Source organism: Antedon mediterranea, chromosome 1 (genome assembly GCF_964355755.1).
Source record: "Antedon mediterranea chromosome 1, ecAntMedi1.1, whole genome shotgun sequence".
NCBI lineage: Eukaryota > Metazoa > Echinodermata > Crinoidea > Comatulida > Antedonidae > Antedon > Antedon mediterranea.
The window spans coordinates 19,301,868-19,320,839 of NC_092670.1; the positions used below are offsets into that span (position 1 = coordinate 19,301,868).

Sequence of the window (18,972 nt, forward strand, 5' to 3'; positions counted from 1 at the left end):
TTAATAGTAGGCCTAAAATATAATATTAAATATTATAAAGAATATCAAACATTTTATGTTATGAAAAATAAAATTGACATATAAGTTTATCATTGTGTTTTACTATAACCATTTTGGTTAAAAGTTAAACACAGTGAGTGATAAAGAATAGAACTGTTTTAGTTTATTTAACCCTAACCCTAGTTTGAAGCGATCACATATTTAATATTCATCGCTAAAAATACGTATCGTCTTGAAAAACGTTTGATATTTGGTAGATATGTTCAATATAGGTTCTTACATCTATAATGCAAAAGAAATATCCTAATAGTTTTATTTTGATTTCTGAGAATCATCAATGAAGTAAAAATGTGTTGGAAATGTATTGTCTTTCATAAGTGTAAATGTTTAGAAATGCAAATTATTAAAATCACGAATTTGTCTTGAAACTTTTATTTTTTGTTTGTTTTATAGACGTAAGAACCTATTGAACATTTTATTTACCAAATTTCAAATGTTTCTGAATACGATACGTATTTTTTCGCGATGAATTAAGTATGTGATCGCTTCAAACTAGGGTTAGAGTTATATAACCTAAAACAGTGTCTATTCTTTATCATTGTGTTTAACTGTGTAACCAAATTGGTTCTGTAAAACAAGATGATAAACTATGTAACTTGTATTTATTATTATTACATTATATGTATCCTATAATGTAATATGAAAAATAAAATGTACATAGTTTATCATTGTGTTGTACTAAAACCAATTTGGTTAAAAGTTAAACACAGTGTTAAAGAATGAACTGTTAGGTTATTTAACCCTAACCCTAGTTTGAAGCGATCACATACTTAATTCATCGATAAAAATACGTATCGTCTTAAAAAACGTTTGAAATTTGGTACATGTTCAATATAGGTTCTTACATCTATAATGTAAAAGAAATATCATAATTTGTTTTATTTTGATTTCTGGGAATCATCAATGAAGTAAAAATGTGTTGGAAAATGTATGGTATTTCATAAGTGTACATTTTTAGAAATGCAAATTATTAAAATCACGAATTTTTTGTGAAATTTATATTTTTTGTTTGTTTTATAGACGTAAGAACCTATTAAACATATCTAACAAATTTCAAAAGTTTCTAAATACGATACGTACCTTTTCGCGATGAATTTATTATGTCGCTTCAAACTAGGGTTAGGGTTATATAACCTAAAACAGTATCTATTCTTTATCACTGTGTTAACTGTGTCACCAAATTGGTTCTGTAAAACAAGATGATAAACTATGTAACTTGTATTTATTATATTATTACATTATATGTATCCTATTCTTTTCATAACGTTTAGATAATAAGATATGTTTAATATAATATTTTGCTATGTAAATAATATCATATAATAAATGTTTCATTATCATTGTGTTTTACTGTAACCAAATTGGCTATAGTAAAACACAATACTAAATTTGTATGTAAATGTATCATATTATTATATGTTTCCTATTCTTAATTTGTGTTTTACTGTATCCAGCACAGTGCTAAATATCATTTATCATAGTTAAAATGTTTTACTCTAACCAAATTGGTTATAGTAAAACACAGTGATAAATTACTATGTAAATGTCATTTATCATAATTATTATTAAATGTTTCATATTCTTTATCATTGTGCTTTACTCTAATCAAATTGGTTATAGTAAAACACAGTGCTAAATTTCTATGTGAATGTCATTTATCATGTTATTAAATGTTTCCTATTCTTTATCATTGTGTTTTACTCTAACCAAATTGGTTATAGTAAAACACAGTGCTAAATTGCTATGTAATGACATTTATCATATTATTAAATGTTTCCTATTCTATATCATTGTGCTTTACCATAACCAAATTGGTTATAGTAAAATATGGTGCTAAATGTAAATAATCATTATTATTAAATGTTTCCTATTCTATATCATTGTGCTACTTTACCATAACCAAATTGGTTATAGTAAAACACAGTGATAAATTGCTATGTAAATGTCATTTATCATATTATTAAATGTTTCCTATTCTTTATCATTATGTTTTACTTTAACCAAATTGGTTATAGTAAAACACAGTGCTAAATTGCTATGTAAATGTCATTTATCATATTATTAAATGTTTCCTATTCTATATCATTGTGTTTTACCATAACCAAATTGGTTATAGTAAAACACAGTGATAAATTGCTATGTAAATGTCATTTATCATATTATTAAATGTTTCCTATTCTATATCATTGTGTTTTACTATAACAAAATTGGTTATAGTAAAACACAGTGCTAAATTGCTATGTAAATAATCATTATTATTAAATATTTCCTATTCTTTATCATTGTGTTTTACTCTAACCAAATTGGTTATAGTAAAACACAGTGCTAAATTGCTATGTAAATGTCATATATCATATTATTAAATTCCTATTCTTTATCATTCTACTTTACTTTAACCAAATTGGTTATAGTAAAACACAGTGCTAAATTGCTATGTAAATGTCATTTATCATATTATTAAGTGTTTCCTATTCTTTATCATTGTGTTTTACTTTAACCAAATTGGTTATAGTAAAACACAGTGCTAAATTGCTATGTAAATGTCATTTATCAAATTATTAAATGTTTCCTATTCTATATCATTGTGTTTTACTCTAACTAAATTGGTTATAGTAAAACACAGTGCTAAATTGCTATGTGAATGTCATATATCATATTATTAAATGTTTCCTATTCTTTATCATTGTGTTTTACTATAACCAAATTGGTTATAGTAAAACACAGTGCTAAATTGCTATGTAAATAATTATTATTAAATGTTTCCTATTCTTTATCATTGTGTTTTACTCTAACCAAATTGGTTATAGTAAAACACAGTGCTAAATTGCTATGTGAATGTCATATATCATATTATTAAATGTTTCCTATTCTTTATCATTGTGTTTTACTATAACCAAATTGGTTATAGTAAAACACAGTGCTAAATTGCTATGTAAATAATTATTATTAAATGTTTCCTATTCTTTATCATTGTGTTTTACTCTAACCAAATTGGTTATAGTAAAACACAGTGATAAATTGCTATGTAAATGTCATTTATCATATTATTAAATGTTTCCTATTCTATATCATTGTGTTTTACTATAACCAAATTGGTTATAGTAAAACACAGTGCTAAATTGCTATGTAAATAATCATTATTATTAAATATTTCCTATTCTTTATCATTGTGTTTTACTCTAACCAAATTGGTTATAGTAAAACACAGCGCTAAATTGCTATGTAAATGTCATATATCAAATTATTAAATTCCTATTCTTTATCATTCTGCTTTACTTTAACCAAATTGGTTATAGTAAAACACAGTGCTAAATTGCTATGTAAATGTCATTTATCATATTATTAAGTGTTTCCTATTCTTTATCATTGTGTTTTACTTTAACCAAATTGGTTATAGTAAAACACAGTGCTAAATTGCCATGTAAATGTCATTTATCAAATTATTAAATGTTTCCTATTGTATATCATTGTGTTTTACTCTAACTAAATTGGTTATAGTAAAACACAGTGCTAAATTGCTATGTGAATGTCATATATCATATTATTAAATGTTTCCTATTCTTTATCATTGTGTTTTACTATAACCAAATTGGTTATAGTAAAACACAGTGCTAAATTGCTATGTAAATAATTATTATTAAATGTTTCCTATTCTTTATCATTGTGTTTTACTCTAACCAAATTGGTTATAGTAAAACACAGTGATAAATTGCTATGTAAATGTCATTTATCATATTATTAAATGTTTCCTATTCTATATCATTGTGTTTTACTATAACCAAATTGGTTATAGTAAAACACAGTGCTAAATTGCTATGTAAATAATAATTATTATTAAATGTTTCCTATTCTTTATCATTGTGTTTTACTCTAACCAAATTGGTTATAGTAAAACACAGTGCTAAATTGCTATGTAAATGTCATATATCATATTATTAAATTCCTATTCTTTATCATTCTGCTTTACTTTAACCAAATTGGTTATAGTAAAACACAGTGCTAAATTGCTATGTAAATGTCATTTATCATATTATTAAGTGTTTCCTATTCTTTATCATTGTGTTTTACTTTAACCAAATTGGTTTTAGTAAAACACAGTGCTAAATTGCTATGTAAATGTCATTTATCAAATTATTAAATGTTTCCTATTCTATATCATTGTGTTTTACTCTAACCAAATTGGTTATAGTAAAACACAGTGCTAAATTGCTATGTGAATGTCATATATCATATTATTAAATGTTTCCTATTCTTTATCATTGTGTTTTACTCTAACCAAATTGGTTATAGTAAAACACAGTGCTAAATTGCTATGTAAATGTCATATATCATATTATTAAATTCCTATTCTTTATCATTCTGCTTTACTTTAACCAAATTGTTTATAGTAAAACACAGTGCTAAATTGCTATGTAAATGTCATTTATCATATTATTAAATGTTGCCTATTCTATATCATTGTGTTTTACTCTAACCAAATTGGTTATAGTAAAACACAGTGATAAATTGCTATGTAATGACATTTATCATATTATTAAATGTTTCCTATTCTTTATCATTGTGTTTTACTCTAACCAAATTGGTTATTGTAAAACACAGTATATTTTACCTCAACAACATCGCCGCAAAATTGTTTATACGTTTATTTTGATTGGCTAACTAAAGTACGGTCTAATGAATATTGATATCAGAAGATTCCCTAGCTTAGTGAAAAAATTTTATTACCAAAAATATGCTGATTACGTCACTACCGGAAGTTGTAGTCTAGCATGATGCAGACGCAATTGATTATGTACGTTTGTTAAACATATAAAAAGCTGTAAATTACCACAAAACGACAATAGGAAAGAATTCAAAGAAATGCCCTACGTGTTCAAAATCATTGTTTTAATATAGTCTGTATGTATAACTAACAATTGACCTTGTGGAAGAGCGTATAAATTTAATTTAAAGTAAAACATGATTTACTCGCCAATTTGGTATTGGATATATAGCTCCTCATCGACATCGATTATTAGAGTTCAAAGGTTAATCTGTTTGCTGCCCCTATCATCAGGTGGTTGTTTATTTTCATAAACTTTGGTTTAATAATACTGCATGGTTTTTTTATTTTTTTCTCAGAAAAATCGACATGTCCTCTCTATTTTCAATTTATAATATAAACAAAATTGAAAAGAAAAACCAATTTTCTAATTAATAATCCAGACATTTACATTATTTGACACCGCGAATCAGATAGGCCTAGGCCTATAGGCCTACATTATTTATTAAATACAACACTGAGTTCTGCACAACGTTAGTCGAAGACAAAAAAACACGTTCGTAATCATATCCTATCATAAAATTGTATAAAGTGCAATATCATCTTATATAAATATTGCGATTTAAACAAAATAAATAAACTTCCTTATCTTAATTGTTATTCCAACAAAACGAAATGGGGTAATTAAAAGAAGAGCAACACAGAATAATTACAATGATATATTTGTTTTCATATGCTTATAGGAAACTAAAATGTACACTAATAATCTTCTTTGTCATTCCCCCCCCCCCCCCTAGAAATACTAATATTACAATTATGCGATGGTTAAATTGTATTGGATCCGCTCCTTGCTGTCTTTCCAGAAATGTGGATATAAAAATGTTGATGATTCACCGCTATTTATTTATTTAAATTTTCTTTCTTTAAAAAAAACCAAAACAAACACGGGTATATTGCAAAGCTTTATTAGGTCTAATAATCTAAAAAATCATTAATATGGAAATCTTGAAACGAGATACTATATATAAACATAAGTGATAGCCCCCACCACCTGTTTGTACCATTTTGACGCAACTCAAGGACGAAAGTAAGTAAGATATTTGACGAATCACAAGCGATCGATTACTCGAAGTATATAGGTATTCGCTTGCGTTGCGTCTACGTCCTTGTGCGGTCTGTGAGGACCAAACTTGAACTTGTATCACTAATTTTAGACGCAACGCAAGGACGTAATTAGCGCATAATAGCTGAGGAATTGACCATCATCTCCGTATCAACAACGTTTGACGTATCGCATCGGTTATACGACGATCCTGCTGAGTAAAGGCTATTTATACATTCTGTCAATGTTAATAACGTAAATTGATACAAAAATAGATTTTGGTTTACACTATTGAATAGTATTATTGATTCGAATATTTGCGCCCAGTGTTCGTTGGCTTATTTCCACATCTAGGGTCCTTTAGTTTTCCGTCATCCATCTTTTTAGGTATCTGTACTCTGCAACAAGTATTTGAAACAAGGCACATAAAGATAAGAAGGACCACCAAGGCTCCAATCACTGTTATTGAGTATACGATCTGTAAACTTAAGCCTGGTCCATTTTCTATAGATTTGTGAAGTGTTGTTATTATATAATCCAAAGCCATATACGTATTGTTCTTATTGCCGCCAAGTCGACTACGGCCGCTGTCAACAAGCCGCGCGTATTCCAATTCTGTGACCAGTGGCCACACGTCACTACCAAAAGCGAAAGCAAGCTGTAGAATAAACACAGATATTTTATTTAGTAGCCTATAGGGATCGTTATGCTAAAACGGTGTAAAACTAAATAAATGTCTACAAAAATGTTATTATATAAAAGATTTGATATAGCTAAATAAAAAATCAAATTGAGAAAGGAATAGGTGAAATCGCAGTTTAATTATAATATCTCGTTAAATAAATCTAACGTGTGCGCGCGGAGAAACAAAACCATAGGCCTAATTAAGTATATAAAAATAAAGTGTATTATTATCTTTTTAAACCTTTTAAATAACACGAGTGTGACCATGCGCTTACTAACGCATTAACAACTCCAATAAAAATACATAAAAACATATCAACGTAGTTCAACATTACTTAAATTCCGATCACCTGTCTCATTACACTTTCATTTCTCGCAATAAAATCAAACAGTTCTGTTATAAATCTACATATTCACGCTTTCTAATTACTCTTAATTTGCAGAATGCATAAACGTTCCCCGAAGGAGTGGTAATACGACTGTATGCAGATACAGAACACATGCGGATCCACCTGAACTTCCATCTTCACACAAAAACTCCCACTCACCCAACCAACCAACCAACCACCCGCCAACCCTTCCATATTCACATGTCTCATCAACATTTCCTACGATGTTTTTTATAGTATGGCGATGTTTTTTTGTTTTATAGTATGGCAATAATCGAGCTATTAGCAGCGGTTTGAAGGTCGACATCTTAAGAAATCTGATTAGTGAAAAATAGGTGAATTTAGATAACAGTACTTGCGCTTGTAGAGACTATTGAAGAGGGCTAGAAGGTTTGGCCGGAAGTCATTGGTTGGAAAATATTTGATGCGAATAATTCGCCCAGTGAAAGAACAGTTAAAATCGTTAATCATTAATATGATTTAGTAGGTCAAATTAGTTTTTAAAGTCAGACCAGGCAATGTATATCCACACACTCCACCACTCCTAGTTAAAGTTAATTATTCTTCTCTCTGCTCTGTCAATCAGAAACTACATTATTTGTGTTCAACATGGTTATGAAGAAATTGAAAAGCATAATGCATTTTGAAAAAGATATTGATTATTTTTCAACCGTGAGCTATTTTCATATACAAGATAAAATTGTTCCTACTGAGTATAGAAAATCGATTACTTTAATTTTCTGTAATTTAAATACAAGGTGAATTGGAATTGAAATATTATATAACGCTGTTCTTTCTTAGAAATTGTGATATTGGTATTTCGTAATTTAAATAATCTAAGCACAGAGAACATTTTTGTGTGTTACCATAATTATTACTAAAAAAATTCAAATTCTTGTACCGATCAAAAATAATTTTAAAAAAGACAAACGTAATTAAATTATAGATTTCCAAATCCTACTTAACTTGCGTGTCCGAGCTAAATTTGGAGGTTAAATTTAATTTATCTACTAAGGAGATATTAGGCTCAAAATAGACAAAGCATTATAGAGCCAGATTATGCATATAAACGCCGATGTATGATTGTGAGAATAATGAAATAATATTGTGTATTGTGATATCGGGCCATACCAGCAAGTGTTGGTTATAGCTATAGATAACCATTCGTGTTTGTTTGTATAGAATGCAATAGGCCTACCGTATTGAATAATAATTCATATAATACAACACTCTGAATTAGAAACAATTAATACTTAAAAAATAATTCATTTCTTAAAATGGTTGTACTGTATTTAGGCCAAATATAGGTTTTAAGTTTGTTTAAACTTTTATATTTATATTATTATAGGCTTACAGCATGTGCATAACCATAATTACTTGCACTTTCAATATTTACATTAAGTGCTAGTTTTATGGTTTTGCAGTAATTATTACCGATAGCAAACAATAAAAGTGAAAATTGAGAATGAATTAATAATTATCGTAAAATGGCTGATAACGCATGATACAGTATATTTATACAGATGGTTGATGTGTATATGTTTGAGTGGAAGTGAAGTAATAGGTGAAGTGAAATAAAACGACAAAAAAATGTTCAGAAAAATATAGAAAATAAAAGATAAAATAAGAAAAGAAAAGGGAAAATATATTTTAAAGAAGAAAGTTTAAAAATAAAATAAATGAAAATGAAAAAAATTAGAAAGAAAATGCACAAAAATAAAATAAGAAAAACTTAAAAAAGAAAAAAAAATGAAAAAGAAAAACAAAAATAAGAATGAAAAAAGGTAAATATAAAAAAGAAAAAATAATTTTTAAACAGACAAAAAAGAGAGGGAAAGGGAAAAAAGAGAGTAAAACAGAAAACAAAATAAGCACGGCGTGCATCAACCATTTGGAGTGAATTTTTGCTGAAAACATTACAATATGCCTAGCCTATTAACTTGATAATAGACATAAGCACGGGGTGCATCAACCATTTGGAGTGAATTTTTGCTGAAAACATTAAAATGCCTAGCCTATTAACTAGACAATAAACATAAGCACGGGGTGCATCAACCATTTGGAGTGAATTTTTGCTGAAAACATTAAAATGCCTAGCCTATTAACTAGACAATAAACATAAGCACGGCGTGCATCAACCATTTGGAGTGAATTTTTGCTGAAAACATTAAAATGCCTAGCCTATTAACTAGACAATAAACATAAGCACGGGGTGCATCAACCATTTGGAGTGAATTTTTGCTGAAAACATTAAAATGCCTAGCCTATTAACTAGACAATAAACATAAGCACGGCGTGCATCAACCATTTGGAGTGAATTTTTGCTGGAAACATTACAATGCCTAGCCTATTAACTTGACAATAAACATAAGCACGGGGTGCATCAACCATTTGGAGTGAATTTTTGCTGAAAACATTACAATGCCTAGCCTATTAACTTGACAATAAACATAAGCACGGGGTGCATCAACCATTTGGAGTGAATTTTTGCTGAAAACATTAAAATGCCTAGCCTATTAACTTGACAATAAACATAAGCACGGGGTGCATCAACCATTTGGAGTGAATTTTTGCTGAAAACATTAAAATGCCTAGCCTATTAACTTGACAATAAACATAAGCACGGGGTGCATCAACCATTTGGAGTGAATTTTTGCTGAAAACATTAAAATGCCTAGCCTATTAACTAGACAATAAACATAAGCACGGCGTGCATCAACCATTTGGAGTGAATTTTTGCTGAAAACATTACAATGCCTAGCCTATTAACTTGACAATAAACATAAGCACGGGGTGCATCAACCATTTGGAGTGAATTTTTGCTGAAAACATTACAATGCCTAGCCTATTAACTTGACAATAAACATAAGCACGGGATGCATCAACCATTTGGAGTGAATTTTTGCTGAAAACATTACAATATGCCTAGCCTATTACCTTGATAATAAACATTTACCTGGTTATGTTCATATGCATAAAATATAACCACATTGTTATCACAGGTATCCCTATGAAACCAATCAATCAGAAGATATTTTGCAAACATGTACGCCTGCTCCTTCTTTGGTATAAAATCTCTATAATGAAAAACAAAAACATTATTACACTATATAAAGTAGGAACAATTGAATTAAGTAAACCTATAATGACACAAATCGAATAGGCACAAAGCTTGGTTCTTATTTGACGAAACGCGAGGTCGTACGCGTAGCGCAGGTGAGTTGACCAATCACAATCGACAGTTCAGATGGTCTAGAAGATTCATGCCAAGTTGCCATTAAATTGTTCCATGACCACACCACCATGAACGTGATGACATTATTGCCTGTTTGTTATTGTACCTGTATTATTAAAACACTATGCTAATAATAGATTAATACAAAACCAGCATTAACTCGATTTGCCCATGGGGCAGATTAATTATGTGTCAGTTTCATCTTATTAATATGATTAGTTTTGAATATTATGATCATGAAAATTTAAAATGATTGATCAATAAACTGAGCAGAGTCTTAATCGAACCGAGTGGGGAATTTTGTGATTATCAAACTGCAAACACAAATAAAACAATATTGTGTGAAAACCTTAAAGAATGTCATGTTAGTTATCAAAACAAGATATTTACGGGGACCGTAGTTTAGCTGAAATAGTAAACCTCTGTGAATATGTGATCGATCAGCCCACGGGTCCCGGCGGTTTGAGTGCTGCACGGTATTATGTCATTGAGGGGGAGGGATGATACAAGTTATGCACATCTTTTGTAGGCCTAATATTTTATTTCAATAAGTGCTGCTTTTGCTTCTTACGTCAGAAGATATTGATGATTGTGATTTTGTATTTTTTGGACACTTCTAATGTGTTAGTACTATCGAATTTACAACTATACTATGGCAATAAGTATAATCAGTTTTTGAAATGGGTATTTATTATTCATGCAATTTAGTAAAGATGATTTATATTGTGACAGTAATAGGCTTTACTGGCATCTTCAGACTGCAGATTTGTTCCTATCTATCAGTTAGAATGATCTATAGATGCAGTAGCTCGGTGGATACCACTCCTATTTTTATACGGTATAAATGGTATGACATCATCATTGTATTGGCGTTTTTGGCGTTTAAGTACCTTGACGTTTTGTTAAACTTAGTATAGGACGTTTAATTCTAGTGTACAGCACCGAATGATTTTGGCGTGCTACTGTGTGATCGCGTTTAATTGTAATTAATGCTGTTTATATTGTCGATCTAGTTACTGTGTTTGGAGAAGAAGGCCAAACAGCTGGGGTTTCACAGAGAACAAATAAAGTATTACTGTATTATCAATGTCAGTGATTAATATGATTTTATATAACCCATTTTAAGGCCTCTTATGAGGTTCGTATGATATATGGGCTCGTTCAGGCTTAGTTAGTCGGGTAAGTTTGTTGGTTTCTACACAAGTTAATACTAATAATATCCTGGATTTATATAGCGCCTCTGTTGAGAAACCTCTCTAAGCGCTGAACATTATTACCCCAGTCATTTTTTGTGTGGATCAAACACGTATGGAAACATACTCCCATAATACAGCTAGTAATCAGCTGTGTCAACCGGGTTCCCATTTATACATCTGGGTGGAGAGAGGCAAGGCTAAGTAAAGTATCTTGCCTAAGGATAGGCCTACAAGCAATGCGGCGATAATTGGATTCGAACCTCGATCTCACGATCAGTAGTCCAACGTCCAACACAATGCGCCACACGCCCTAATAATATAATGCGTGGTTCCCACTTGAGACGAAACACAAGGACGTAACGCAACATAAGGAATTTGACCAATCACAAGCGATTCGAGCTGTCGCTTGTCATTGGTCAACACGCTTGCGTTGCGTTTACGTCCTTACGTTGCGTCCTAGTGGGAACCAAGCTTTACAGTTAGTTATGACTGTGTGACCATGGAATCCATTTACCACCCAGGATCGATATTCTATAAAACTATTTTGTTACTGGTCAGGCTTACTTACATGTCGATGGTCATCCATCCCACAAGTGCTACAACAATGCGCAGGCCGACGTCATCATCTCCACAACCCGAATCACATAAACAGCTTGAATTCTGGATATCTTTCAGAGTTTCATCAATCATAATATCTATATTTTTAAACAAACATTTATGACACCGTTAAACTTGCTCAGAGCATCTTATATATTCCAGTAAATAAATACTCTTTTACAAATTTCTTTTTCTTCTTTATTACCTGTTATTGGACCATTTTAATGTTTCAATATTTTTTATTTGGTTTTTGCATGTTTTTTTATATCTTGTTTTGTTGTTGATATATTACACTTTCTACTGCAGACAATGAATATAACAACAATACTATTATTAGAATATCTCTTCGCAGTTATCAGATGTTTTTGTTGTTGAGTCAAGCGATGGAATTTAATATCTAAGACTACTCATCTTAACCACTTGAGATATTCATATAACGCATATATATGCATTGCCATGTAGATTAAGCACTCATTATACATAAATCCAATATCATTATTTCGCCGTTGTTTATATAATATATCGATTTCGTGTTATTAGTGTACAATTTAAAATATCAAGTATTCGTTTGAAATGCGATTTTGTCATTCTGTTGCATTGCACATGCAAGGCGATTTGTTGAAGAGGTGACAAGAAGGTATCGCACCCTTAATAAGTTCACTCAATCTGTGATTTATAACGCTAGCATGCTTTTTAGTTTCCTCGTATGTCAAATCCATGCATCACATGACCATATATTTGAAATATTATTTTTTAAGTTGTTATCCTAATTCGTTTCATGAATATTTTAAATTGATTATTGCATTCCATTTATTCGACTGTCGCTTGTCATTCGGGTCAGCTTGCGTCTACGTCATTGCGTTGCATCATTGGAACCAAGCTCTATGCTACGGTTTGTGTTGTATTGTACGCGTACGTGCTCTTCTTCAAAATGTTTATTTGGACCGCAGCATTTAAACCATTTACATTTAAATCACAATACTAAACCTGTCCGCCCGAATGGCGTCCATGGATTTACTGGGCGCGTAGTTTTATAAGATAGGAGCTTGGCAACAGTTACCTATCTTGCGCCGCTATACAATCTCTGTTGCCTGTGTGTATTCGCGTTCAAATGTTATTAATAATTGTACGGTTTTTTTCGCTTCAAAATCTGTATTAAGCTTGGTTCCCACTAGCGACGCAACACAAGGACGTAACGCAACACAAGTGAATTGACCAATCGTGATTGCTAACTGTCTATAACTTCGCTTGTTATTGGTTAAAACGCTTGCGTTGCGTTTACGTCCTTGCGTTCTAGTGGGAACCAAGTATTAGACTGTTCCGTCATCAACTTTGTCATTTTTTAATATTAGCAAATACGTACATTAAAAATAGAAAATGAAGCACTACGATTGTTCTTGAATACTTCATTACAGTTACGGTTTCACGTTAACAAAACACTTTAATTTAACGTCATATATGGTTAGATCGTTCATAACAACCAAACAAACATTGTTAGCGAAATTCATTCTAATATTAATTGGTTTTGAAATAACGTGGTAGATCCTTTGTCGTTTGTCTCTTTGTAATAAAACGTTAGATCATAAATGTTTATGAAGTACAGCGTGTTCAGTATGTATATCAGTTACCGGTATAATGTGTAGTTCGTGTTCATATTGATCATATATGCCATGCAATATAATATTTTTGGAGTATAATATCTATAAAGCTCTGTCGACACTATCAAACTAGTGTGACAAAAAAAGTGTGATGTGTCCAAATATGGTAGTGATATACCCAAATATCACATTTTTTTGTCACATCAAGTTTTATTTTGTAGACATAGCTTAACTTTAAAGCTCTAGAGCAGAGTTCAGCCGGAACACCAAATGCAAACTGTCGATTCAAACTGATTTAGAGAAAGCAGACATGTGATATGTAACCTACAGTATGATGGTTGTAAAGTCGCGTTCAGATATAGTTCGAATTTAAGACTGACTTATTAAAGACTGATTTATTAAAGGCTAATTTAATGTTGTAAAATATACGTTCAATGAGGAAGCGGTAAAATGTACTAATATCAATGTTAATTTATTACGTAGTATTGACCAGCAGGAAACGTAGTTTCCGCAAGCCTGTCACACTACCGTATTCAACTGTATAATTTATTTTAACATTACCGAATGGGTGAAAATCATGATGATACTGATGATAGATCAAGGTAATGGAAGATAATGAAGATATTTGGTGGTGACGATGATAAAGGTGATGATGATAATAGTCTTGGTGGTGAATATGATGATGATAATGGTTTTGGTGGTGAGGTGGTGCATATGCTGATAATGGTTTTGGTTCCGACAAATATAAAGGTGATGATAATGGTCTTGGTGGTGAGTTGGTGCATGATGATGATAATGGTTTTGGTCGTGACAATGAAAAAGGTGATGATAATGGTCTTGGTGGTGAGGTGGTGCATATAAGATGATAAAGGTGAGGATGATAATGGTCTTAGTGGTGAGGTGGTGAATATAATGGTTTTGGTGGTAACAATGATAAAGGTGAGGATGATAATGGTCTTGGTGGTGAGGTGGTGAATGGTTTTGGTGGTAACAATGATAAAGGTGAGGATGATAATGGTCTTAGTGGTGAGGTGGTGAATATGATGATATTGGATTTGGTGGTGAGGTGGAACATGATGATGATGATGATAACGGGTTTGGTCGTGACAATGATAACGTTGATGATGATAGTGATGATAATGGGTGTTTAGATGATGATAATGATAATAGTGCAGGTTTTGGTGGTTATGATGTGATGTATGATTACGATTTGGATGCTGAAGTGACATGATGATAGCGGGTTTGGTGGTGACAACAATACTACCGTTAGATGAAGATGGTGGTGCTGATACCAATGATGATGGTTTTGTGGTGACGATAGATCAAAGTGATGATAATGGGTTTGATAGTGACGACAAATCAAAGCGATGATATTTTTTTTAATGACGATAAATAAAAGTGATGGTAATATTAATGTCGGTGACGATATATCAAGGTGATGGTGATGATTGTGGTTGTGACGACAGATCAAAGTAGTGATAATGGGTTTTATGAGTTTTAATGTACTGTGTGCTTATGGTGATGTTGTTTTAAACTGTCAATTTGAGCGTAATCGAGTGTTAATTTACGCCAATTAAATATTCACCATACTGATAATCAATATTTGTTTAGTGTTCCATGTTCGTCATTGGTATTAATAATGGAAAGTTAATCATAAATGGCACTTATACTCATACGTGGAAAATACAACCGAGGTTACTACCGACGACTGCAGCAGGCCCTGAATAAACTTTCTTAAAATGTATTCATACTGTATATGGTGATATTCAGTGACCAACTTCTTTCAATTGCCATGCCTAATGTATGTTAATGAATTTAAAATACAGACAGACAATGTCGCCCATGGAGGCCACCAATTAAAAGAACCGGGCATGGAATAAACATTAATTCACAATACCCCTAAATCATAATTTACGGCGGTAGAATAAGCAATAGTGATATGAGGTGAGATTGTCAATGTTGTTTGAACTACCGGTAGGCCTACATAGCATTGGAGGTCGCAAAATGGATAAAGAATTCGATGGAAAAGTATTCTTTCAATTTTTTTTTAAGGAAAATAAATAAAACATGTGTACAGTAGGGCACAGTGTCCCCTATCCTATATTTGTGCTCAAGTACAGCCAAAATGGGTATATATTGCAAAGTGCAAAGATGAGACTAAACTAACTAATATGTTTTTATTTTGCCGTAGGCCTAACGTACCTTGATTTGATGTAAGAATTCCATCGGGATCACAAATCCATGTGTCGTTTACCCCATAAGGCCTTCCACATTGGTACGGATCCGTAAATATATTTGGATATTGCTCCTGATGCCAGCCTTTAATACTTGCACTCATTTGAACTTGGCAGAAGAATAATATTAAAGTCTCTGCTAATACGATTATGTAATATTGCATAGCCAAAATCGTTTACGACGGTCGAAATACAGTCTATCATTTGTAAGGCTACTTAGAGTTTTTCGCCCACATTTCTGGCTTTCGTCTTACTATAATATACTCTTTAGCACGAATTTAAGCACTAAACCCTGTTGCTCACTCATCAACAACTAAATGTCCATGCAACAGACCAAAATACCACAACACACCCGGTCAAAGGCTTTCATTAAATGAAATTGTTATCATACCGTTTTAATCCCACCTGTCCATGAATAAAAACAAAAAGCATTTAGCGATGTTGCAGTATACTATTCCAAGAAGAGCCTTGATATTACCTTTGAGAGTCGAATAAGCAGTTAAACTCCGCGGTAATTAAAGCGACAGGTAGGCCTAGCGCGTATCAAACAATGAATGAAGATTAATAATATCAAAGTGCTGCGATGATTTTGTATTCGCTCATTTCCTCTGCTTCTGTCAGTTTTTAATGAATCATTACTACAGTACTACGCTATCAAAATGAATGTAAATATTGTGTCTCAGCAATCCTCGAGGGGGCGTGAGTTAGGAGACTTCTATTAGAGGTAGAAAAATCAGAATAAAAATATTAAAATGTAAGTAGTCTGTAATTGGAAACGATGTATGTTCAATTACGGTATGCGATTTAGCAAAAATGAAAAACGAAAATGTTATTTTCTCTACAAAAAAATAATTTTAATAATACACACACATGGGCCTACTAATTACACACTGTACAAATTCGCTGACCAATTGTAGTTCCCATTAACAACTTTAGGCTACAATACTTAATAATACTGTAATATTAAAGATGTATTGTCCCTTTGACAAATTCCAAAATTTATTTTTTTTTATATTTCGAAAAAAAGTAGGTCATTTTGAAGTATCATAATAGTTATTAACTGTCACCAAAAATTAGTTGAAAAAAAAATAATTTAACCAAAATACGGACATTTTTTTGTTCAAAAAAAAACTTTGACTTCCAGTCAAAGTTTTCGATCAAAACATATCTCATAATGCAGCACGCTTGTTTGGCTACTCTGTATGCATAATCATAAAACTTCCTCGCGATCTGTGTGAAAACACATTCTCAACCCCTACGAGTTGTAAACAATCCTATTTAGCATCATGCATAATGCATACTCGTGGTTTGAAATCTTTGTTTACTTTCGCTCGTGATGATTTTCCAGACAAAATGTACCGGTAATCAAATTAATTTACCTGATAATTACGTAAACTTGTTGTTTTTGCCTCAAATTTTCGACTTAAAGTGAATAACTTTAATATTACTTGATATGGCCAATTTAAATTTAGAATGTTTTTTTTTTTCATTTTTTGTGTTTCAAGGGACAATACATCTTTAACGGATGGTGGTGTTTTCAGTATTTGTCTTGATATTTCTGAGTGGCTGGTTTCGTAATAATTACTAATAGATGTAAGCAAAAATTAATATATATATATATATATATATATATATATATATATATATATATATATATTCTGTAGATGTAAGCAAAAATGGAAAAAATTGGTATTTTCATGTATTGTAAGTAAAAATGAAAACACAAATTGGTATTTTCATGTATTGTAAGCAAAAATGGAAAAAAAATTGCTATTTTCTCTAGATGTAGGCCTAAGCAAAAATAGAGACAAGTTATTTTCTCCGAGATGTAAGAAAATGGAAACAAAAATTGCTATTTTGATGTAGGCCTAAGCAAAAATGAAGAAAAACGACATTTTCATGTAAGCAAAAATGGAAACAAGTTATTTTCTCCAAAACGTAAGAAAAAATAGTTATTTTCTTCAAGATGTAAGCAAAAATGGAAACAAAAATTGCTATTTTGTCCAACATGTCAGCAAAAATGGGGGGCAATGTTATTTTCTCCAAATTATAAGAAAAATGAAAACAAAAATGGTTATTTTCTCCAAGATGTAAGAAAAATGGAAACAAAAATTGTTATTTTCTCCGAGATGCAAGTAAAATTAAAACAAACATTTTCTCTAGTTTTTATACTGACCAAACCTGGTTTCTCTTTTTATGTTCCTACATCTAACACGTTGTCTTAACTTCTTCCTCCTTCGTATAGGGATTTAAGCCTAAGACACTACACCATGGACCTAAATGATTTTATTACATTTCAATTCCATTACGCTACACTATGGAAACTGATCTCCGACAAAAAAACACATCTTTTAGCCTATATTAAAGTGATCTAAATTTCATAGAATACATTATAAACGAAATTCAAAGAAAGCGCATCGATAAATAAGTAGGACAAACGCAAGCCGAAGCACTAATAATCTAATAGAGAGACAATTACTATAACTAAGTAAAAGTTCCTCGAGTAATCATGTATAATTTATGATTCTATATTTAAAATACAGACTACAGAATATTTTGTACTCCCACGCGCGTTTCGATAATTCGTTTTACTTCATTCATTATATTGTTTCGGTGTATAATAAATAATCTGGGCTATCTTTGTTCTGAATACAATATGTTTAATATCAATGACTTTTGGTAGATAATAATTATAATAGGCCTATAATAACTCCGGTTTTGTGCACGAGTGAGTCCGTATTCGGTCCGGTAGCCGGGGACACCTCCACGGGTTACGTTACGCTCGATCGCAAACGCCCGTTCTGTACGGAATCTTAAATGTAGTGTGAACGCATTACACCTATTTTTTCACAATTTTTTATCTGGCCACCGGACCGGAATGAGTGAACGCAACTTTGCTGGGCAGACAGACCGACGTATCTAAAATTACCAATTCGTATTTAAACGGTTAAATTAAGATGAACAAATATGAAAAAAAAATAGATTGTTAGAATACACACGATATCTAGAACTGCGACGAGAGAACGTCATGTTATTAAGTCTACGTGTATAGAAGACCTTCTGCTCGCCTTCTACATCAATCCGTCTCTAATAAAGAGCAATTTAATTAAGATGA

At 31.4% G+C, this 18,972-nt stretch overlaps 1 protein-coding gene across 1 annotated transcript; it reads right to left on the reverse strand.

Annotated features, from left to right (window-relative positions):
* Window positions 1-5,622: 5,622 nt before the first annotated feature.
* LOC140047650 (uncharacterized) lies at window positions 5,623-16,447 on the reverse strand. Its single transcript, XM_072092691.1, has 4 exons — window positions 15,826-16,447; window positions 11,997-12,123; window positions 9,954-10,074; window positions 5,623-6,582 (listed from the first exon to the last, which is right to left on the reverse strand). Exons 1-4 carry the CDS (start codon window positions 16,019-16,021, stop codon window positions 6,226-6,228), a joined length of 801 nt encoding a protein of 266 aa, XP_071948792.1. The 5' UTR covers window positions 16,022-16,447; the 3' UTR covers window positions 5,623-6,225.
* Between the last annotated feature and the right edge of the window lie 2,525 nt (window positions 16,448-18,972).

Excerpts from the sequence above, each read along its gene's own strand:
- LOC140047650 (XM_072092691.1), bottom strand. The coding sequence starts at position 16,021 with ATGCAATATTACATAATCGTATTAGCAGAGACTTTAATATTATTCTTC. Across the intron at positions 12,124-15,825 it reads AATTCTTACATCAAATCAAG|ATATTATGATTGATGAAACT; the intron begins GTACGTTAGGCC and ends TTAAAAATATAG. Across the intron at positions 6,583-9,953 it reads ATGCATATGAACATAACCAG|CTTGCTTTCGCTTTTGGTAG; the intron begins GTAAATGTTTAT and ends TTTATTCTACAG.